This window comes from Macaca thibetana, chromosome 12 (assembly GCF_024542745.1).
Source record: "Macaca thibetana thibetana isolate TM-01 chromosome 12, ASM2454274v1, whole genome shotgun sequence".
Taxonomy (NCBI): Eukaryota; Metazoa; Chordata; class Mammalia; order Primates; family Cercopithecidae; genus Macaca; species Macaca thibetana.
Genome location: NC_065589.1, coordinates 6,411,542 through 6,436,050, shown reverse-complemented (window position 1 = coordinate 6,436,050; position 24,509 = coordinate 6,411,542). Strand labels below are relative to the sequence as shown.

At 47.6% G+C, this 24,509-nt stretch overlaps 1 protein-coding gene across 1 annotated transcript in view; it reads right to left on the bottom strand.

Annotated features, from left to right (window-relative positions):
- ASB18 (ankyrin repeat and SOCS box containing 18) overlaps nucleotides 1-24,509 on the bottom strand; it is a 74,521-nt gene that overhangs the window by 3,751 nt on the left and 46,261 nt on the right. Inside the window, 2 exon segments of the mRNA XM_050751691.1 lie at nucleotides 19,622-19,959; nucleotides 19,962-20,125. Of these exon segments, the coding sequence (XP_050607648.1) occupies nucleotides 19,622-19,959; nucleotides 19,962-20,125 (502 nt within the window).

Below are 24,509 nucleotides of genomic sequence, written 5' to 3'. Positions count from 1 at the left end.
TCAGAGAAAAGGAATGAAGTTCTGTTAGGAGGAAGTGTGGCCCGCGGATGCTCTTCCCAATTTCTTACCTCAATTTTCAAATATGTCAGGAAATTGAGAATTGGGGGAGAGGAATCGTTTTGCTGTTGAATTTCCTTTTGACTTGGCATTTCCATTTTATTTTCACAGTCCCCACTGGCAAAGATTCCTATTTCCTTACTCGCAAATTTATAATTCAAGTCCATTAGCTTCACCATAAAGATAGGAACACTATTTGCTTTTAAAAAATAAACTTTTTTTTTTTTGTTATGGAGAAGTTTGAACCTTCATACACAAAAGTAGCACCAACAGTATGATAAACTCCCATGTACCACCCCTCCCATCAACCCATGGTTAATCCTGCCCCATCCACTTCCCGTAAGATTAAAGCAAATTCCATGCATCCTATAATTTTATCTGTATTTCAGTGCATCTTTTATATGACCCTGTGAAGAAACAAAGAGAATATTATAGCACCTGAGAAATTAACAATAGTTTTGTAATATCATGTCATATACAGTGTTTAAATTCACAGATTTCTCTTAAATGCCATTATATTAACAAAATAATTTGTTGGTTTGAATAATCATTCTAGTTAAGGCCAACATAGTGAGACTGGTTGCTGTGATGTATTTTTAGATTTTTTTTTGTTTGTTTCATGTGACTTATTTGTGGTGGGAACTGGGTTATTTGTAGCGTTTCTCACTGTGGGGCTTTTGCTGATTACATTCCTGTGGGGTTTGTGGACATGCTGCTCTTCCTCTGTTTTCTGTAAATTAGTAGTTGGATTTAGAAGCTGGACCAAATTCAGTTGCCAGGCACAGTGGCTCGTGCCTGTAATACCAGCAGTTTGGCAGGCTGAGGCAGGCAGATCACCTGACATCGGGGGTTGAAGACCAGCCTGACCAACATGAAGAAACCCCGTCTCTACTTAAAATACAAACATTAGCTGGACCTGGTGGCACATGCCTGTAATCCCAGCTACGCGGGAGGCTGAGGCAGGAGAATCACTTGAACCCGGGAGGCGGAGGTTGCAGTGAGCTGAGATTGTGCCACTGCACTCCAGCCTGGGCAACAAGAGTGAAACTCAGTCTCAAAAAAAAAAAAAAGAAAGAAAGAAAAAAGAAGCTGGACCAAATTCAGATTAGATTTCGGAGAGGTGCAGGGCAATTTCATAGCTCTCTCTTTTTGAGGTCTAAGATTTGCCAAGTGTTGTACAATTTGTTCTTTCTACTTCTTGGTTGAGAAACCTGAAGTTATGCAACTTTACTAAGACCAGCTGCCATATATCTGCAACAATGACTTGAACTACTACCGGGGCCTGCCCTGCGTCATGTCTGCTGGGGCTCTATGGACACAGAGTCAAACAGAAGAAAGTATTGAAGTCACTCATACTGGCTGCTCACTTCACAACTTGGCTCCCTTCTCCACAGCTCCAGGCCTAAAACCCCTTTAAAATACAAATATGACAAACTAAAAAAAAAGTATTCATATTCCTTTGGTCAGAGATAACTACTATTAACATTTCATGTAAGCTAATGTTTTATGTGTTTACACATATATGACAACAATGGGTGAATGCTTTGCATATGATTTTGAAATCTGATTTTTTTCCATGCAGAATAGATTGTGAATCTATTTACAATCAATTATTCTTTTTTTTTTTGGATGGAGTCTTGCTCTATCACCCAGGCTAGAGTACAGTGGCGTGATCTTGACTTACTGCAACCTCTGCCTCCCAGTTCAAGCTATTCTCCTGCCTCAGCCTCCCAAGTGGCTGGGACTATAAGCAGGTGCCACCACACCTAGCTGATTTTTGAATTTTTATTAGAGACAGGGTTTCACCACGTTGGCCAGACTGGTCTCGAACTCCTGACCTCGTGATCCGCCCACCTCAGCCTCCCAAAGTGCTGGGATTACAGGCGTGGGCCACTGCGCCCGGCCCAGTATGGACTATTTACTTTTGTTTTGTTTGTTTGACCATTTGTTTTTCTTCCTTTGTGAATTGCTCAGTTATGTCTTTTGCTCATTTTTCTATTGGTGTGTTCATTTCTTCACTGATTTGTAAGTACATTTTATTTATTAGGGTTATTTTCAGGTAGACAATACTTTTGTCTATGATGATTTTTTCCTCCTCAATATTAATATTTCTTATTACACTGGCTAGAGCTTTTCAGTTCAATGCTAAATAACAACATTAATAGCATTCATAATTATCTTATTCCTAACTTTAATAGGATTGTCTCTAATGTTTCACCATAAATATAACCTTGAATATTAGTTTCAAATAGATACTCTGTTCTAAGTTAAGAAAATATCTTTCTATTCCTAGGTTACTACAAAGTTTAAGATGTAATTTCATGTTTTGCCTTTTTCTAACCAAGTTGATAGAAAAAGATTTTCCAGGCAGACGTGGTGGCTCATGCCTGTAATCCCAGCACTTTGAGAGGCTGAGGTAAGTGGATCACCTGAGGTCAGGAGTTCAAGACCAGCCTGACCGACACGATGAAACCCCTTCTCTACTAAAAATACAAAAATTAGCCAGGCATGGGGATGCACGTTTGTAATCCCAGCTACTTGGGAGGCTAAGGCAGGAGAACTGCTTGAACCCTGGAGGTGGAGGTTGCAGTGAGCTGAGATCATGCCACTGCACTCCAGCCTGGGTGACAGAGTGAGACTCTGTCTCAAAAAAAAAAAAAGAAAAAGATTTTCCAATACTGACCCATTTTTGCCTTCATAAAACAGGCCCTATTTGGCTATTCTTCTATATTTAATGCACATATTATATATAAAAAATATAATTATGATATCACTATATATCAGAGAGAGAGATGATATATGTGCTATTATATATACTAGATCACGCTAGATCTTCACTATAATATCTATGAATAAGCACCCTTTTCTCATTTGAAATAGTATAGTATATATAATACAGTGCCAGACTCAATTTACTAAGTTTAAATCTCTTTTAATAAATAAATTTGGTTTATAGTTTTATTTTTTGAGCTATTTTTGTCAGGTTTTAACATCATGTTATGTTAACTTAGTAAAACTATCTGAGAAAATTTGTTTTTTTTTTAATACTTGGGAAGAAGTTTTTTTTTTTTTTTTTTTTTTTTTTTTTTTGAGACGGAGTCTTGCTCTGTGGCCCAGGCTGGAGTGCAGTGGCGTGATCTCAGCTCACTGCAAGCTCCGCCTCCCAGGTTTACGCCATTCTCCTGCCTCGGCCTCCTGAGTAGCTAGGACTACAGGCGCCTGCCACCTCGCCCAGCTAGTTTTTTTTGTATTTTTTAGTAGAGACGGGGTTAGCCAGGATAGTCTCGATCTCCTGACCTTGTGATCCGCCTGTCTCGGCCTCCCAAAGTGCTGGGATTACAGGCTTGAGCCACTGCGCCCGGCCATACTTGGGAAGATTTTAAAAAGCAGACCATTATTGGAATTAGGAAGGCCCAGTAGATCTTGCATTTGACATTGCCTATGCCTGGCATTTAGTTGCAGGTCATAATTTGATATTTTTCATTTCTTTCATGTTTACTGGCACATTTTATTTTGATTTCTTCTTGAGTCCATTTTGTTAATCTATATTTTCCTGGAAAATAATCTTCATTTTAAAGAAATTTAGCATTGCATAGGTACCAGTCAAGGTCCAATAGAAAAGAGATGGAGAGGCCGGGCGCCGTGGCCCACTCCTGTAATTCCAGAACTTTGGGAGGCCGAGGTGGGTGGATCACCTGAGGTCGGGAGTTTGAGACTAGCCTGGCCAACATGGTGAAGCCCCGTCTCTACCAAAAATACAACAAAATTAGCTGGGCATAGTGATGCACATCTGTAGTCCCAGCTACTCGGGAGGCTGAGGCAGGATAATTGCTTGAACCCAGGAGGCAGAGGTTGCAGTGAACTGAGATCATGCCACTGCACTCCAGCCTGGGCGACAGAGCAAGACTCCGTCTAAAAAAAAAAAAAGAAAAAAAAGAGATGGCGAGTTCGATATGGGATCATTCCAGAAGTGTTTATTGATACAGGAACTATTTAACCAGACGTGGGTACAAGGAAACTGACAAGGGTCAGGGTAGTAATGTGGGGTTGGTGGCAGAGGTATTACCATCCTGGGCTGAAGGCCAGTCAAGTGAGCTGTCTTAGCAGACGCAGCAATCCTTGCTTGGGGATACACAGCTAGCCTGAGGCAAAGAGCCAGCCCAGAGAATGCACGTTCTGCCCTCACTCTCCTTTCCTCCCTCCTGCTGCCAGGACACCCCACGGGCTAAACCCAGCTGGAAGGCAGAGGGCCGAGAGCTGTAGAATGAGGTCCATACAGATCCATAAAGGTGGAAGGAAGAGATCTTCACTGTATCGATGAATAAGCACCCTTTTCTCATTTGAAATTCACTGTAATTGTGTTTTCAATGTTTTCCTGTTTAGTTTTGCTGGAGGTTTTTCCATTTTGCACCTTTTTTCAAGAAATCAGCAATGGGATTTTGTTGATCAGTTCTCTTTTAAAATATTCTAACCCATTAATTTTTGCCTTCATCATGATTAATTCCTTTCTCCGATCTTCTTAGGTATGTTTTGTTTCTCTTTCATGCTCCTTGGATTGACTGCGCAGTCAATTTCATAACATTTTTTTCCTAGAGTCGTAATAAAAGCAACTTTTAAAATGGTATAAATTTCCCTTTGAACGTTGGTAGGGTCATAGCCAAGAGTTTTGAGGCAGTGTTTCCTTCCTTCCTTCCCTCCCTCCCTCCCTCCCGTCCGTCCGTCCTTCCTTCCTTCCTTCCTTCCTTCCTTCCTTCCTTCCTTCCTTCCTTCCTTCCTTCCTTCCTTCCTTCCTTCCTCCCTCCCTCCCTTCCTTCTTTCCCTCCCTCTTTCCCTCCCTCCCTCCCTCCCTCCCTTCCTTCTTTCCCTCCCTCCCTCCTCCCTCCCTCCCTCCCTCCCTCCCTCCCTCCCTCCCTCCTTCCTTCCTTCCTTCCTTCCTTCCTTCCTTCCTTCCTTCCTTCCTTCCTTCCTTCCTTCCTTCCTTATTTTGAGACAGGGTCTTGCTCTGTCACCTATGCTGCAGTGCAATGGTGTGATCATGGCTCACTACAGCCTTGAGCTCCTGGACTCAAGCAATCCTCCCACCTCAGCCTCCTGAGTAGCTGGGACTACAGGCGCATGCCACTATGCCAGGCTAATTTTTAAAATTTTTGTTGTAGAGACAAGGTCTCACTATGTTGCCCAGGCTGCGCTCAAGTGATCTTTCCACTGTAGCCTCCCAAAGTGCCGGGATTATAGCTGTGAGCCACTACACCCAGCTCATCTTTCTTAATGGTCTGCAATTAAATAACTGTTGAGGCAGTAGTTATTTGGGAGTGTGCTATAACGTTTTCAAATGGTTATGTTATTTTTTAAAATTAACAAGCTTTTTACTATTAGTTTTCTGGTATATTGCAATATGGCTGTAGACAATGTCTGTTTCGGCATTAGCAGAAGTCGCATTTCATTTCTTTCTTTTTTTTTTTTTTTTTTTTTTTTTTGAGACGGAGTCTGGCTCTGTCGCCCGGGCTGGAGTGCAGTGGCCGGATCTCAGCTCACTGCAAGCTCTGCCCCCCGGGTTTACGCCATTCTCCTGCCTCAGCCTCCCGAGTAGCTGGGACTACAGGCGCCGCCACCACGCCCGGCTAGTTTTTTTTTTTGTATTTTTTTTAGTAGAGACGGGGTTTCACCGTGTTCGCCAGGATGGTCTCGATCTCCTAACCTCGTGATCTGCCCGTCTCGGCCTCCCAAAGTGCTGGGATTACAGGCTTGAGCCACCGCGCCCGGCCTCATTTCTTTCAAAATATGTTTGTCACATTTATGATTTGGAGCTACTGCACTTCATTTTTTTTTCTTGGCTCACTTGGTCTGTGATAGACAGATATGAATTAAAAATCACCTAAATTATTTTTCAGTCAATTTTTCTATTTTAACACAATCTTCTTTGGCACATAAAGTTTATAATGGTTATCTTTTCACCATGGACTGTATCCTTGGTCAATATCAAATGACTATTTTTTCCCCTCTCATTTTGTGTATTTCCCTGGAATTCTATTTGCATATTGATATAAAAATACATTTTTTTGGGGTTTGTTTTTGCCAGAATTATCTATCTCTGCTCATTCTTTTTTTTTTTTTTTGAGATGGAGTCTCATTCTTTTGCTCAGGCTTGAGTGCAGTGGCGCCATCTCAGCTCACTGCAAGCTCCGCCTCCCGGGTTCACGCCATTCTCCTGCCTTAGCCTCCCAAGTAGCCGGGACTGCAGGTGCCCACCACCACACCTGGATAATTTTTTGTAGTTTTAGTAGAGACGGGGTTTCACTGTGTTAGCCAGGATGGTCTCGATCTTCTGACCTTGTAATCCACCCGCCTTGGCCTCCCAAAGTGCTGGGATTACAGGTGTGAGCCACCGTGCCTGGCACTCTGCTCATTCTTTAATTTTTTTTTGAAACAGAGTCTCGCTCTTTCACCCTGGCTGGCGTGCAATGGCGAGATCTCGGCTCACGGCAACCTCCGTCTCCTGGGTTCAAGCGATTCTCCCTCCTTAGCCTCCTGAGTAGCTGGGATTACAGGGACCCACCATCATGCCCAGCTAATTTTTGTAGTTTTGTAGAGATGGGGTTTCACCATGTTGGCCAGGCTGGTCTTGAACTCCTGACCTCAGGTGATCCACCCACCTCAGCCTCCCAAAGCGCTGGGATTGCAGGCATGAGCCACCACACCTGGCCTCAATATTTTTAAATTTTAACCTTTGTTTCAGTTTGTTTGAAATGTGTTTGCGAGTCTGTGTTGGTAAGAGGGTAGTTTAAGTGATTTTCATTTATTGTTATAAATCAAGTGTTTGGTCTCACTCCAGTCTCACTTTATTCTTTTTGTTTTTTTCTGCTTCTTGTTTCCTTTGTTTTCTGGTTCTGTTGTACAGGTTTGCATTTTCTTTGGATTCATCTTCCATATTTTGGAAGTATGCACTGTCTTTAAAATGCTATTAGTTACCTTCAAAATAAAAAAATACCAACCTAGGCCTGGTGCAGTGGCTCACACCTGTAATCCCAACACTTTGAGAGGCCAAGGGGGGCAGATCACGAGGTTAAGAGATGGAGACTATCCTGGCCAACATGGTGAAACCCTGTCTCCACTAAAAATACAAAAATTAGCTGGGTGTGGTGGCACGCACCTGTAGTACCAGCTACTCCGGAGGCTGAGGCAGGAGAATCGCTTGAACCTGGGAGGCAGAGGTTGCAGTGAGTTCAGATCATGCCACTGCACTCTAGCCTGGGTGACAGAGTGAGACTCTGTTTAAAAAAAAAAAAAAAAATCTCTCTCTCTCTCTCTCTCTATATATATATATAAACCTATAGTTCTCTAAAAATCTAAATAGTATCTTTTATGTTCTGGATATTCCATCACCCTTTCTCTCACATTTCTCTCTTAACCAGTTCTTCTCCCTTCCTTTCTTAATAATACTGGAGTTTGGGTTCAGTTTGTGATTATTACATGATCATATTTTATATTGCATATCTCCTTCAGTAACCATTTTGGTATTTGCATTTAGTTTTACAACTCGCTTCCCAATTATTTGTCACAATTCTAGCTTGTATGCTCACCACCTGTCCTTTAAGTCATCCCTTCTGTAGGTATTTGCCGAGCTCCTACTAGAAGACAGGGATTGTGTTTTGTCTGCGTGTTATGATGGCCAGCTCCACCTTCACAGAGCTTTATGGTCCCAAACATAACAACAACAATGCAGGTGCTGTGGTCATATAAGGGGGAGTTCAGGGGAAGATTTCTGGATGAAGTGACATCCAAGTTGAGACCTGGCCGTGGAGCAGGAGTTAGCGGGGGGAAAAAAAGGCATGGAGAGTTCTGGGGACGAGAGTGTTCTAGGCAGAGAAAACATATTACGCCAGGTTTGGGAGGTGAGAAGGAGCAAATAATGTTGGCGGGGGAATGAGTCTGACATGGGGAGTGCTCGGCAATGAAACAGGAGAGCAAAGCAGGGAAGACCATGGAGTCCATTATCTGCCTGAGAAGGAGGCTGACACAGGGAGCACTTGCCGGGTATGAGTGGAGGAGCGGCCGGGTCTGATTTTAATTTTAGAGATATCACCAAGGCTGGGTGTGGTGGCTCAGGCCTGTAATCCCAGCACTTTGGGAAGCCAAGGCAGGCAGATTACTTGAGTCCAGGAGTTTGAGACCAGTCTTGGCAACATGGAGAAATCCTATGTCTACAAAAAATATTAAAAATTAGCTGGTCCTGATGGTGTGCACCTGTAGTCCCAGCTACCCAGGAGGCTGAGGTGGGAGGATTGCTTGAGCCTAGAAGGTCGAGGCTGCAGTGAGCTATGATTGCACCGCTGTACTCCAGCCTGGGCAACAGAGTGAGGCCCTGTCTCAAAAACCAAACCAACCAACCCAACCAACCAACCAACCAACCAACCAAGGAAATATCACCAAGGCTGAATCTGGGGAAGAGTTTAGAGGAGACAGAGAGCCCAATGAAGAAGATGTGTCCATCTAGGGGAGAGATGGTGGTGGCCTCACCTCAGGTGGTGGCAGTCAGGAGGGTAGGGGATTTTGAGAGATATTTAAGGGTCAGAGTGGGGAGAATCTGGGGATTGATTTCCCCATTCCTGAGCTCTTCTTTAGTGTTAACTCTTTGTCAGCTGCAGTACGTCCACCTCAATGGGCCATTAGCCCCAGCCATTCCCCCATACTGTCCTTACCAAGGGCACCAATGCTGCTCTTGGCCCAGGCTCTGCCTTGCCAGTGGTCCATACTCTGCCTCACTTTACTTGCTGTGTCAGCCATGCCTGACATGTTGACGATGTCTTCTACCTCAATGCAGCCTTCACTTGGCTTTGAGGAAGGTGTGCTCTCATTCTTTCCACCTCGCTGGTTGCCTCTCTTCAGTTTCCTTAGCTGCTGTCTCATCTCCATCCTTCAGATATTGGACTGTCTCTGCATTCAGGCCTGTTCCTTTTTTCCATTTACTCTCACTTGCTGGTGATCTTGTCTAGTTTCCTGGCTTTAAATACAATACCATCATTTTTCACTGACCCTCAAAGGTATATCTCCAGTTGGCCAAATCTCTCCCTCTCAGATTTGGCCTTGAATACCCAGCTGCTTACATTGTAGCTCCACCTGACTGTATCTCACAGTCAACATACCAAAAACTGAACTCCCTGGTTCACCAGGTCCCAACCTGCTGTGCTACCCATAACCTGCCCCATTCCCAGTTGACAGCAAACTCATTCTTGCAGTCTCTTGGGCTGGAATCAGAGTCATCCATTGCTCCTGTTTCTCCTATACTCCACATCCAATCTGTTAAAAAAATCCTGTTGGCTCTACCTCCAAAATATATCCAGGGTCAGATTGCCTTCCTTGTTCACACCACCATCATCCCTCACGTGAACCACAGCAACACCCTCCTAACTCATCTTTCCATGTGTGTTCTCCTCCTTCTCAAGTATCTGCTTAACATGGTGCTGAGGGGAAGATCTTTACAAAATATTGTTGGATTACGTCACTCCTCTGCTTAAATCCCTCCAATGGCCAAAGTCATTACAATGTCCTGTAGACCCCACACAACCTGTGCCCTCTCCCCTACCCCCCCAATCTCATCTCCTACTCCCATCCCACTAGCTCCTTCCACCTCCGGCCACACTGGTCCCCTGTGGTTCTGTGCGCAGGGCCGGCCCACTCCAGCCTTAGGCTACAGATGGCTGGTCCTCTGCTGGACTGCTCTTCCCCAGATATCCGCACAGTGGGTCCCTCACATCTCTCAAGTCTTTGTTCAGCAGTCACTGACCCTAACTGCCCAACTTAAAATTGCAACTGCCTTCCACCCTTTTAATTTCTCTATAGTCCTTATCACCTTTTTGGTCTGCTGATCATGCTCAGTGTTTAATGCCTGTCTTCCCCATTAGAATGTAAGCTCCACATAGCAGGAATACTTCTTTCCCTCATTAGTTCACTCACTTATCCCATGTGCCTAATATGTTGCTGGGACATGACTGGTGCTCAGTAAATACTTGCTGATAAATAATTGAAGTATTTTTTTTCTTTTTCAGAAAATGCATTAGAAAGGCATGTTTTTGAACGCTTGATATCTAAAAGTGTCTTTTGTCATCAAAATGAAACTATCTTCACTGAGTCTAAAATTCTAGTGTCCAAACTTTTCCTTTCAAAATCGGTAGATGATATTTCATTGTCCTATGTTACTATTACAGTAGAAATATCTGACTCCAGCCTGGTTTCTATTCCTTTATGAATAGACTGTTTTCTGCTTAAATACTTTGCCAGATTCTTCCATGTCTTTTTAAAACATTTTTGTTAGAACATATATAGGTATGTGCCTCCCGTCATTGATTTGCAGAGAGCACCCTTTCGATTGCCAACCAAAAGTTAAGACTTTCAGTGCAGCTAAGTTTTCTTCTATTATATCTTTGGTTATTATTTCTGAACCATTTGTCCTAGGCTCTTCTGCAGTAACATCACTTATGTGTGGGTTGGCTCTCTACTCTATCCTTTATTACCATTATTTTCTCTTTTAGTTTCTTGTTTTTGTTTTTGTTTTGCACTTAAGAAGAGTTTTTAACATTAGTCTTTCATTATAGTGAACATTGAGGTTGACTTTCCAACAATTCAGATGATGAGTTTAATCCAATCATGGTAATCCAATCTCTTTTGCCAGTTATTGGTTCAGAGAAGGGCAGGTTTAAGCCAACTGATGACACTTCCTCAGGGTTTCTAGAAAAAAGGAACAACTGGATATGAACAAGGAAATGGACCCATTGTTGCTGGAAGCCATCTTGTGGCCATGAGGCAGCCATTCTGAGGACAAAGCTGACTCACTGAGGGTGGCACAGCAGAGAGTTGGGAAGCACCAGGTTCTTTGAGGACATCATCCAGACACTGAAACAACCAATTCTGAAGCCTGCTACTTCTGCACTTACTGATATGTGAGATAAAAAGATACACTTCCTTATTTAAACCTGTTTGAATTGGGTTTTCTGCTACTTGTGATTTAAACCACCCGTATCAGAGTCCAATCAGGCAAAGGAAACCAATCCAGGTATTTCAACCAGAAACAACTTTACACATGGAATTGATTATATAGATAATCAAACTGCTGAGATTCCAACAAGGGGAAGGTGAAGTAGCCTAGAGATTAGCAAAATAGAAAGCTGTCATTACTCTTAGAGTTGGTGGGACAGTGGGATGAGGTAGCCTAATCAGAGTCCAGAGAGCAGGGCCATCTGCTGGAACCAAGTTGAGTCAGGGGCTACCCACTGGGGACTGGGGCCGTGAAGGGAGGGGCTTCTGGTGGGTGTTGGTGTCACAGAGAAGATGCAGGTGAAGCTACACAAGACAGAGACAGAAGAGGAGAAATACTTGGCTTCTTTCTTCCTCCACACTCGTTTCCCATGGCGTCTCCCACTGGCTGAGTCCAACTAGAAGCCAGCTGATGGGGGCTCTGAGGGCAGTTTGAGGGGGCTTTCCCTTTCCCCCTGTCCCCCAGGATGCAGAGCGGGACCCAGGAACAGCAGGAAAAAGGGTCTGAGGGCACAAGGGTCAATGGCCCAGCACCCATGGATTTGATTCTTTCTTTATGAATCAACTCTGCCTTTTCCTTCTTTAGTGTATACTTCAATCTGTGCTGTTAGTTTCTTGGTATACTGTCTCCTCCATCTTCCGTTTCATGTCACTCTATTGAGTTTTCATCTTAACTAGTACTGTTTCGATGGATCCCAGAGGCTATGTCTTCTTGTACTCCATAGAGGATGGCATATACTTTCTGAGATTTTCTTGGATCTCCTTTCTGTTTTCTGGATGCTGTCTATTTTTCTTTGTTTGTCCTCTTTTCCCCCATGAATCCGTTCCTTTTTCTCCTTATTAGTCTTTGATTAAGGAGAGAAGCAGATGCAAATTTTGCCAACATGCAGGGGAAGTCTGTGGTCCTGCTCTGTGCCCACCCGGGAGACTGCGGAGGGACAGCGTGCAGGGAGGGGGACGAGGGCCTGGTCCAGCCCCGTTCCCAGTTGGATGGTTAGCCCGGTGGACTTGAGCTTTGGCCTGGAGGCTTCCTCCTGCTACCCTCTTCCTGCAGTTGGCAGGTTGCTCTGAAACCGGGATTCCTGCGATTTTCACCTCTGCACTTTACTCTGGCTTCACAGGCGTCCCCCACTGCCTGGCTGACCTTTTTTTTTTTTTTTTTTTGGTAATGTCTGCCTGACAGCCTGGAAACTGACGGCCGTGCAGCAGAAGGACATTGGGTCTGGGTCTTCCTAGACTCAGACATGAGATTGCCTTATTGTTGCTGTGGATTTCCTCTCTCTCTTTCTCTCCCTTTCTTTCTTCCTTCCTCTAATCTGTGCCTTCAAAGCTATTTTTTAGAGGACAGGAGCTGCTCTTTCTAGACTGGGCATCATACTGACACTGTAAGAGCTATTATCGGTGGTCCCCTCCCCACGCCCAATTATTTTTGTTCTCATCCATTACTGTCACTGAGTCAGGCTTAGCAAGCTTTAGGGAAAGAGAGAGACGGAGCATGAACACACAGACACGGAGAGACCAAGCCACAGAGGGAATGCCTGGCAGGTGGCCTGGGGCCGCCACAATCTTCCCAGTCCATCTCGCCAGCCCTGTCCCTCTCTGCGCCCCACACATGTTGGTATTTCCGGCTATCATGAGCCCCACTAACATGCCATTTCCTTGTGCACGGCAGTCTCTGATTTCAATTATCCCCTTCTGTGTTGGGAAAAAATCACGCCATTAAGAAGGACTCACGCTGGACCCCTCGGGATGGAGTCTGCTGCTATTTATCTGGTACCCTAGGCGATGCTCAGGTCTTGCTCATCGCAGCCCTCCAGCGACCCTCCCACTGGCCCTGTCACTTCTCTGCAAAATGTTAAATGGCTCCCAGGGACCGCAGGTAACCCAGACAGGCCCCACCCTGGGAAGAGCTGCCCTTCCTTAGAGCAAAAGCACCGCCTCCTCCCGCCCCTCCCCCACCGGGTCACAGACTGTGACAGAGTCTTATTGCCTGTCTCTGGGAATTCATTTTCTGTCTCTCCTCTGTTCCACCTCTCTGGGGCTCCCTGCCCCTCCCCGTCCTCTGCATCGTGCCCCCTCGTGTTTGCCAGGCAGCTGGCTGCCTTCATTATTTTTACGCCAACACAGTTTAAAAATCTCCGCTGCCTCCTTGCTGTCTGCGGAGAGGCGGCTGCCACATTACTCTGACATGCTGATGTCATTAGTATCCACGCGCACTCTCTTCAGCTAATGAGGCGGCAGAAAGAAAATTAAGGGGGAAAATCACACAGGCACATTGCTTTATATGTAGATGGAGAAATAAAACAAGAGCAAGAAAAACACAGGCGCCCTACTTATGATCTCTCCTCCCTCCTCCCGCTGGGGACTGGGTGCACTCGGCTCTGTGAAAACGGGAGGGGAAGCCCTGGTTTTTGACTACTGCTACCTCAGAAATCTCCCACTAAAAATCCTGTGGAATCGGGATAAGTGAAGTCTCTTTACCTGATTCTGTAATTAGGTAAAAAGAAAACATGAAAACTTTAGGTCTCCATTTGCAGTATGGTTAGTGCTCAGAAGCTGAGACAAGACCAGAGATTTGCAGATGTTTCTAGAATCTGTTTTTTTTTTTTTTTTTTTTTTTTTTGAGACGGAGTCTTACTCTGTCGCCCAGGCTGGAGTGCAGTGGCGCGATCTCGGCTCACTGCAAGCTCTGCGCCCCAGGGTTCACGCCATTCTCCTGCCTCAGCCTCCCGAGTAGCTGGGACTACAGGCGCTCGCCACCATGCCCGGCTAGTTTTTTGTATTTTTTTGGTAGAGACGGGGTTTCACGGTGTTAGCCAGGATGGTCTCGATCTCCTGACCTTGTGATCCGCCCGCCTCGGCCTCCTAAAGTGCTGGGATTACAGGCTTGAGCCACCGCGCCCGGCTTTTTTTTTTTTTTTTTTTTTTAAAGACAAGGTCTTGCTCTGTCGCCCAGGCTGGAGTGTAGTGTCACGATCATGGCCCACTGCAGCTTCCACCTCCTGAGTTTAGGTAATCCTCCTGCCTCAGCCTCCTGAGTAACTGGGACTACAGGTGCATGCCACCATGCCCAGGTAATTTATTTTTAATTTTTTGTAGAGATGGGGTCTCACTATGTTGTCTAGGCCGGTCTCAAACTCCTGGGCTCAGGTTATCCTTGTGCCTCCCAAAGTGCTGGGATTATAGGCAGGAGCCACTGCCTCTGGCCTAGAGTCTGTTATTCTTGCATCAACCTCCATCCCCCATGCGAGCTATGTGAATCCTTCACCTGGACCACCACCACCCCCTACCTTGTGTGTTCTCTACGTTGAGCTTAGAAATTCCAAAATACTGATTTGATGATGTAATCTCCTTCTTTGAAAATTATGTAATCAACTCCTAATATTCCCAAGTCAGAGGCCCAGGCCCTTAAGGCCCCACTTGGCTACCTAGTCTCAACTGGTGCCCCCTAGCTGTTTCCTCTCCAGCGACTGGGTCATTTTTCCAACTGCACAGGACAACCGTGCCTGTCCTGCTCCAGGACATTTGCCCAGGACGTTTGTCTAGAATGTTTGTCCCCTGTTTCACACAGCTGAGCCTTCAGCCTTCAGATCTTGGCTCACTCATCACACACTTGAGGGAGCCTTGGACCCTGCCCCCCAGCCAGGTGAAACCCCTGTTCTGTGCTTTGCAGCACTTCTCACCACAGCAACTTCACCTTGGTGTGTGCACTTGGCTGATCCACGTGACAAGCAGCCTCACCAGGGTGGGAAATACGTATGCTCCTGCTCCTCCCCGTGACTCCAGTACCAAGCACCCAAGTTCCCCCAAAATGTTTGTGGAATGAATACATAAGTACTAAAGGGATGCCCGTGGGAAGCACAGCCAATGCCTACATGACTTGGGGGAAAATGTTCATTACTGGTGTTGTCCCTGCACGTCCCTGACTGGTGGACAAGTTTGAGTGTGAAGTATTATTAGTATTTCATTTTTACACAGGGGAAAGTGGAAATGCAGTCCCTCTCAACCGCAAATCATGCAGTTTCTGCATCTATGAGTTTCTCGTATCTGGGAAAACTGTGCGGGTCATCCGACCTGGAATGCAATCCAGTCTCACCCTGAGAAAACCACCTTTGTGATCATGGCATCTCCTCTCCCAGGTGGGAGCCTGAACTCTTTACAGCCACCTGCAGGTGCGTTTCCCCGGGCTGCTGCTGGCCTCTGCACCACAGGAAACAGAAGGGCCTTTGGGAAATAGCACAAAATAGGAGACAAGGTAGGAGGGGCTGGAATGTGCTGGCTACGCATGCTGACTGCGAATGAAAAGTGTTCATGGACGGGCGTCAGGTGACATCCAGGGACAAATAGAGCTGGCCATGTAAACTGAGTCAGTGAATCAAGGAGGTTCCCAAATGAACACCTGTGAAGGAGGCAGGGGAGGGCAGGGGTGTGAGCCCTGGCTGGGTGCTGCTACCATCAGCTCTGTGTCCCATCTTGGAGCGGGGCTAGACTTACACCTTCCCACACTCTTTGATGCTCCATCATTTTCTGGGGTGGAACCAGAAATATGCTCTTCAAAGAGGTGAGAAGAGCATAGCGCTTCCTTGGAAAAAGATCACATGGGACTTCATGACTGTTTCACACATTTGTCTTCCAGCTAAGGAGAGGCTGAAGGAAAGAGACCCCTAAGCACAGCCTTTTATCCAGACCAAGCATCCAGCCCACAAAGTCACCTGTGGCAGGTGCCACACAAATGCAGGTCCACATCTGTGTGCGCTTCTCTGCCTTCCTGCCTGCTGCCCCACAGGCCCAGCCCCAGCCTGTCCTGACACCTTCCAGAATCCAAACCTGCCAGAATCCACAGCCTGCCCCCTGTGCCTGCCCTCGACGCCCTGTCCCTGCCCCCAGTGTTAACGAGCGGTCAGCCGGGCAGAAAGGCCTGGCACTGTCAACATGCGGGCTTCCGAAGCCGTGACACTGCTTTGATTCTCAGTGCAGAGCACGGCGCCGGCTCGGAAGGATGCCCTGTGTCCGCCTGCCGCGGCGATGGTGCCTTTGTCTGGGCATGGGGAGCTGTGATTTATGTCATAAGCTCGCTGTGAAACCTTTTGCCTCAGTAATTCTGTGCTCCATGGGTGTCTCTTTACATCTATTCACAGTATGGCTGCTGCCCACGGACGGCGTGCCCTGTGACAGTGCTGGTGGCTCTGCGCTCGCCTCGCCATGGCGCCCGTGTGGTGCCTGCCCAGCATCTTTGTGGCCGGCTGCGGCGTCTGTTGGTTCTGTTGCTTTGATGTCGCACATGATTAGATGCTGTCCCTGGAGGAGCGATTGGTGGAGGAAGAGGCTGCCTCTAGCCTTCCAGAGTGTTGTGCTTCGGTTGTGGGGACAAGGCTAGAACATGACAGGCACTGCTGCCTTTGCTTAGGGGATTCTCAGCATGGTGAATGCGTCCCCATCTGCCACCCTCTCCTGGCCAGGTGTAGGGGTACCCGCTGGAGGTTTGGGGGAATCCCCGTGCAAAGAGGTGGAATCCTTATTTACAAAGATTTAGTGCAGGCCATGAGCCCGGAGTGGCTGGAATCCCTTCATTCATTCAGCAAACACTGATGGAAGGTTGGCACTTGCGGGCGCTATGTTCAGGGAGGCAGTGGTGGGCAATGCTTTTTGGTAAAAGCCTCAAGGTATTAAGATTTCTCCAGAACAAACTGTCCCCCAAATCTAAACCTACCCCCAACCTGAATGGAGGATGAGTTGCATCACTGACTGACCCATTCCTGTGTGGCTGACATAGTATTGGGGATCCCATCCCAGAACAGGGCCCCTGAACACCCGGAGAGGAGGCACTGTGCTTTGTCCTGCATCTCTAGTCAAGGCAGGGTAATTCCTACAGCCTTGGGAATGGAGTCCAGGGGTCAGAGGTCCTGTTCCAAGAAATGATGCCTGTGGGGCTGCCCCTAGGACTTGAAAGCCTGGTCAGAGATCACTCACATTGAAATAACTTCAAGGCTAACAAAGGATTACTTGTAGTCACTACTGAAATATACTGACCTCTTTCTTTTTCTTTAAAATAAATTGCCCCATTCTGTCCTGGAGAAATAAGTCAGAAAAAAAAAACTGCCCCAGATATTTTCCCCTTGTGGCCCATCCTGTAAAGTTTGTTTTCTCTTTTCATTCCTTTCTTTTGGAAACAGGGTCTTGCTCTATCACCCAGGCTGGAGTGCAGTGTTGCTATCACAGCTCACTGCAGCCTCCACATCCTGGATTTAGGTAATACTCCTGCCTCAGCCTCTTGAGTAGCTGGGACTACAGGTGCATGCCAACAGGCCCAGCTAATTTTTTAAAAAAAATTTTTGTAGAGATAGGGTCTTGCTATGTTGCCCAGGCTGGTCTTGAACTCCTGGACTCAAGTGATCCTCTTGCCTCAGCCTCCCAAAGTGCTGGGATTACAGGTGTGAGTCGCCATGCCTGGCCTCTTTTCATTCTTTTTTTTTTTTTTTTTTTTTTTTTTTGAGACGGAGTCTCGCTCTGGCACCCAGGCTGGAGTGCAGTGGCCGGATCTCAGCTCACTGCAAGCTCCGCCTCCTGGGTTCACGCCATTCTCCTGCCTCAGCCTCCGGAGTAGCTGGGACTACAGGCGCCGCCACCTCGCCCAGGTAGTTTTTTGTATTTTTTTAGTAGAGACGGGGTTTCACCATGTTAGCTAGGATGGTCTTGATCTTGTGACCTCGTGATCCGCCCGTCTCGGCCTCCCAAAGTGCTGGGATTACAGGCTTGAGCCACCGCGCCCGGCTCTTTCATTCTTTATGCAGTTTCATATGACAAGGGTTGAAGTGTGTGTTGGTTTAATGCAGACATAACGTGCATGGGAAGGGCAGTGGGTGAGTCTTGTTTCCATGTTATAAGTTGATGGACTAAGTCTGCTAATGATGGGAAACATTAAAATTTAAATAATAAATATAAAAGGTAGCTGTCACAGAACATAAAAATGCTCGCATTTCTTCCCTTTCAGGAGTCCACCATATTGAAATCACTGCATTAGTGGAACACCGCAAGACAATTACCCATAGAGGGGGTGAGATAGCACCGGGAAAGTGCCATCCTGTTTGTCAAGTAAGGAAACACGAGGGGAGTTGTCTTGGGGGATTTTCTAACTTTTCCTAGATAGAGTCTTTACTCTGAACGCATCTATAATGGAAAGTTAGCATTTGAGAGAAATGTGTGAATCTCACTTCTTGATGGTTCAGACCACTGAGAACACTGTCCTTTTGTATATTAGCTTTTCAGCTATTTGTTCAAAACTCATCAAGCCAAAATATGTCTTATGCCTATGAGTGATGAGTCTTGGTTGATGGAGATAATTTTTAAATGAAAAACATCCGGGTTTTACATCTAATGGAATGACCCCTTCAATGAAGTCTTTTGGGGAGGACAACCTCTTACTCCAACCAATATTTTGGAAACATTTTCAGTCTTTTGGGTATTTTCTGAGGTGAGAAATCTTTGTTCTTTATCGTTATTATTTCTTTTTTCTTTCTTTCTTTTTTTTTTTTTTTTGAGACAGAGTCTTGCTCTGTTGCCCAGGCTGGAGTGCAGTGGCACAATCTCGGCTCACTGCAAGCTCCGCCTCCCAGGTTCACGCCATTCTCCTGCCTCAGCCTCCCGAGTAGCTGGGACTATAGGCACCCGCCACGACGCCCGGCTAATTTTTTGTATTCTTTATTAGAGACGGGGTTTCACTGTGTTAGCCAGGATGGTCTTGATTCCTGACCTCGTAATCTGCCCGCCTCGGCCTCCCAAAGTGCTGGGATTACAGGCGTGAGCCACGGCGCCCGGCCTATCATTATTATTTCAGGGTAGATCTGACGGGTGGAACAAGGATGAGTTGTTCAGAGTCAAGTCTGCAAGGGTGAGCCATCAGAATGGGGGTGAGGTCCCAACACTGCAATGACCTGGGCAGGGCACTTTACCTGGCCGAACCCCAGGTAGAGGGAGAATATCACCTGCCTCTCGTGTTTCACTGCAATGTGGTGAGGACCGAATGAGAGAAGTCTGCAAATGTCCGAAGCGCTCTCATTAACAAGGTGGATGATCAGATTGGGTAATTTCGTTTCACATCAAATGCCAGATGTGGCAAGAGACTGATTTTCATCGTTCTGAAAATTATACCTAAAGAGAGCTGCCTAAATATTTTGAGCTCTGACTGCATCATCGAAGTAAGTGCCTGGTGTCCGTCCCCAGGTGACTACTTTGAAAGGATGCATTCTTGACATGCAACCCCTTAATTCTCCAGTGGCTCTAATCAGAAGGCTTCTAGGCTCCCGCTCCTCAAAATGGGGTCCCAGGACCAGCATTCTAGGCCACACCCGGGAGCTTGTTAGCAATGCAGGTTCTCCCACCCCAGACCCACTGAGCAGATTCTGCATTTTCACAAGTCCCCGGGGGTGCCTGGGCCATTACAGTTTGAGAGCGCCGCATGCAACCCAGCTCCCAGGCCGGTCACTAAGTGGCAAAACTCCAGGGCACGTGCCAGCCCGGCCGGATCCTGCCTTACCTTGGGGAAGGCGTCGGGCCACACAGTGGGCGAGCCGTGGTTGAACAGCGCCTGCACCGTGCGCTGCGGTGCAGCCTGGAGCGCGCAGGCTGCGGTCTGCAGCACGCGGGCCAGCGGCGAGGCCCCGCCATAGTCGAGCGCGCCCGCGTCGGCGCCGTGCCGCAGCAGGAGGCGCGCCAGGCTGTGGCTCGCGTGGCCGCAGGCCTTGTGCAGTGGGCTGCGCTCGTCCTCGTCGCGCGCGTCCGCCTCCGCCCCGTGCCGCAGCAGCAGCGCGCACAGGCGCAGGCAGCGCCCGTGCTCATCGGGTCTCCGCGCCGCCCCGCAGGCCACGCTTAGGGCGTCTCCCCGCAGCCGTTCCTCGCGTCCACGTACGCCCCGCGGTCCAGGTAGAGGTGCGCGTGCTCGTCCAGGCCGCGCTGCGCCGCCACGTGCAGCGGCGTGTCCCGGCCCTTGCCGCCCACGCGCTGCACCGAGGCCCCGTGCTCCAGCAGCGCCTGTGCGCACCTGTAAGAGGCCAGGGCCCATCACTTGGGCGCCCCGCAGGACGCCCGCACCCTTCCACCCCCGGCCTGCTGCTCCAAAATATCAAGTAATCCCTGAATGAAAAGATATGCTCCACTCTCCCATACCAAGGCGTCGGGAATTCAAACTAAGCTGGAAAAAAAAAAAAAAAAAAAAAAAAAAAAAAAAAAAAAAAAAAGAGAGAGAGATTATGGCACCACCAGTTCCCGAGTGGTGGAAATAGCCAAGGACATGTCATAAGAATCCACGTGCAGAGTTACATTTTATAAGGAAATGTTAACTGCTTGGAGCTTCCTGGGAGGGTGATGTGGTTCAAATGACAGTACTCCATGCACTGGTTACCTGGGCTGTTTGTCACACCCGGAGGTTAAGCGTTTGGCAGTCACAGTTCTAGGGAGAGGCCCTTGGGAGTCAGATTCTTTCTCGGCCGCCAACTAGCCCTTCTGGAAACCGCTCAGCTTTGTGAGGGTGTGAGGCAAGCCTTGCCTTGCACCACGAAGGGACTTTCCCCATCCCTCAGGACACTGACTCAGCTTGGCACCGCCCTGTCCTCTGACAGTCCGGGGAGCATTAGGTGGGAAGCACAACTGTGCCCTGTTGTGAGCCTACCTGTGCTCCTTGAACAGACTGGATATTGGCTGCATCCAAATTCCCCAGTGGTCTCTAGGAGCTTCTAGACCCCCATGGGAGCCTGTGGTCTCCCCCAGAGATGTCTTTCTTCTGCTGCCTCCAGGAGCATGACTGTCCTCTACCCCAGGCACCAACGCTTCCTCAGAGCCTCTCCCATCCCCTGGGGGCATGCTAAACAGCTCAGCCTAGGCTCAGATGCCTGGTGAGAAGTGTGCTCCAGCCTGGAAGTGGGAAGACACTCATACAGACCCTCCTCCCTCCGCTGGTCCTTGTCCTTCACGGACACTGAAAAACACAAGTCCACCCCCAACTTCAGCCACCTGCTCCCACAGTCACCTGCCATAGGTAAGGCCGCTCCAGCCTTGGAAGTCTGCAAACATGCCGACTTCAGACTACAGCCCCGGTCCTCTAGCTCCCCAACGCCTGTTGGTCCTACTCGCCATCTTTGCTCTATAGAGACCTAAGCCCTGGACCTCTTGTTTCTCTCTACCCTTCCTGGCTTCAGTTCCTTTCCTGGGCAGCACTGTGGTCACCTCCTCATCTACAACCTCAGTTCCCTTGAATGGAGGGGACCATGGCCATCCCCTACTCAAATGGCCGAATCTTCAAGCCAGCGTCCATTCTTCACCCCCCTCCTTTTCTCTGCCGGTCTGCCGAGCCCTGTTGGAGGACGTAGCATTCATGGAGCTGGACTTGGTCTCATCTGGGCCTCAGTTAACTGATACCTTTCAGTGTTAAGGCCACCTCCTCCTGCCTTGCTCTTCACTAGCCACTCCTAGTGTTGACCTTGGTCCTCAAGCTTCCGCCCTCTTTCCGCCTTCCTCCCTCTTAGCTGTCTGCACTGGCTTCATTCAGGGTGCGGCTCCCAGGAACTCCCTCACCTGCCTGCCTTCTGCAAACACATCTGTTTCAACACTGATTAGAATCTGTTTTGACAACTGCTGTTGCCTCCCTCTTCCTCATGCCTAAAGAAGGCACTCCCTCTCGATCATCTTGACCCAGAGTTAGTCCTCTTTGGCCTCTTTGGGGTCTTGCTCTAGATGACTTGCTCCTTGCCATTTTCATGTCCTTCTATTTCCCTGCTCCATTTCAACTGGTCACTGAGCCGTGTTGGGTCCATCTCATCACCTGAACTGCTTCCCCCCTCCACTCCCACTGTCACTGTCCTTTGTTGAGGCCACATCGTTTCTCTGAATGCTTATGAGTCTCTTTATTTGCCCTTTGCTGCAATCTAGCAAGCTGCATACTATCTGGAAGGAACTTTTCCAGTGCAAAGCAAATATGTGCCTGCCGACGACCCCACCACTCCCCCTGCCTGCTGGGCGAAGCCCACACTGCTCTCCTCAAGACCCAGGACACATCATGATCCAGCTCCTGGAGGCCTCACCGGGTTCACCTCCTGAGGCGCCGCCTCTCCATGCTTCAATTCTACCTGACCAGGTATGGTGCTGAGAGCATACGCTGCCGTGCCATGCCCCCACGCCCTCTGCTTGCTTCTTCCAGATTGCCCCGCTGCACGCGATGGCCCACACAGTCCCATCTTTCCTTCCTTTTAGAAGCCTTCCTGTGCCACCAGGCAGAGGAAGAGGGGTCACACCTCTGTGTTGTCACATGCCTTGCACTATGTGCCCAGGCACCACATTGGTCACCCCATATTTCAAATATTTGTTGGGCCAGGCACGGTGGCTCATGCCTGTAATCCCAGCACTTTGGGAGGCTGAGGTGAGTGGATCACCTGAGGTCAGGAGTTTGAGACCAGCCTGGCCAACATGGTGAAAACCTATCTCTACTAAAAACACAAAATTAGCCAGGCGTAGTGGTGGATGCATGTAATCCCAGCTACTCGGGAGGCTGAGGCAGGAGAATCACTTAAACCCGCGAGGTGGAGGTTACAATGAGCCAAGATTGTGCCCCTAAACTCCAGCCTGGGGACAACAGAGCGAGACTCTGTCTAAAAAAAAAAAATGGCACTTTGAACTCCTTCGGTGTAGAAATGGAGGCTTTGTTTATCTCTGATTCCCAGTGCCTACCACACTATTGGTATTCCCTAAAAGCATGTTGAACAAACACATTCCATTAATTAACACCTTTCAGCTTTTCTTTGCCGCTGCTTTTCCTACTATATTTACCTAACTGGAGCTCTGAACAAGATCATCCATTGAGGGTTTCCCGGCTGCCCTTAAATCCATTTATATTTTTACCTAGAGGCTCTCAATATTTTAAATTCTCCCTTTGGACTGTCTCGTTTCTACATCAGCAGTGTCTTGAGAAGTGGTCTGTCTTGAGTGAAAGATCTTTACAAACAAGTACAGTTTGATGTGGAGTCCTTTGGGACCAGGATTGGCTAAGGGAGGATGCAAATTTTACAGTAGAGTGCTTCACTTTGCTTCCTACTTGCTTCTCTGGGAGGAGTTTTGAACAGTGCAGCAGGAGGTTAGAAATCAAGGGTTCCATCTCGTTTTGCCACTGAGCCTGTGAGCACTTGCAAACAATTACAAAACATTTTCTTCTTTTTAAAGAAAAAAATCTTTTAAGCAGCTCAGCCTCTCTAAAGAAGTCCACAGGGAAATACGACCAGTCCCGTTTTCCACGTGCACAGCCTGTAGCTGGCTAATGGCCAGGCTTTTCCACATGCACAGCCTCGCTGGCTAATGGCCAGGCTGCTATTTGCAACACAGATACCTTTCAGAGGAATGAGGACACTGGCCCACCCTCTGGAGGGCTGCAGATGCCCTTTTGGTTTTTAATGAAGAGCTTCTAATTGGCTAAACCTTGGCACTTTTTTAGAGTGGGCAATGGTTTAAGTTGCAGAACCACAGGCATGGGGAAGAAACAACACAACAAATTGACTGGGGCATGTCTCTGCTTGCACACAGTGGCAGTCATTAAAAATGAAGGTGTGAGAGCCTATTTAATGGCATGAAATATATTTGCAGTGGATATGTGAACAGATCAGGTTACAAAATAGCACCACTGTACAATCCCATTTTGAAAAAGCTTAAATATATCTATGCGTATATGAAGAATACCAGAAATTGGCCGGGCGCGGTGGCTCACGCCTGTAATCCCAGCACTTTGGGAGGCCGAGGCAGGCGGATCACGAGGTCGGGGAGATGGAGACCATCCTCGCTAACACAGTGAAACCCCAGCTTTACTAAAAATATGAAAACTTAGCCGGGAGTTGTGGCAGGCGCCTGCAGTCCCAGCTGCTTGGGAGGCTGAGGCAGGAGAATGGTGTGAACCTGGGAGGCAGAGCTTGCATTGAGCAGATTGCACCACTGCACTCCAGCCTGGGTGACAGAGTGAGACTCCATCTCAAAAAAAAAAAAAAAAAAAAAAAAAAAACCAGAAATTTTTCATTTCAGTTTTTAATTGATTTTAATTTTAATTTAATTTAATTTTTTTAGAGACAGGATCTTGCTCTCTCATCTCGCCTGGAGTGCAGTGGCACGATCACGGCTCACTGCAGCCTTGAACTTCTGGGCTCCAACAGTCCTCCTGCCTCAGTCTCCCAAGTAGCTAGGACTATAGCCGAGTGCCCCCATGCTCGGCTAAATTTTTTTTTTTCTTGTATTGACGGGGTCTTGCTATGTTTGCCAGACTGCTCCGAAACTCCTGAGCTTAAGTGATCTTCAGGCCTTGGCCTCTCAAAGTGTTGAGATTATAGGCATGAGCCATTGTGCCCTGCCAAAAAACCTAGAAATTTAGAGGGCAATGTGTGTTTATCGCTGGATGA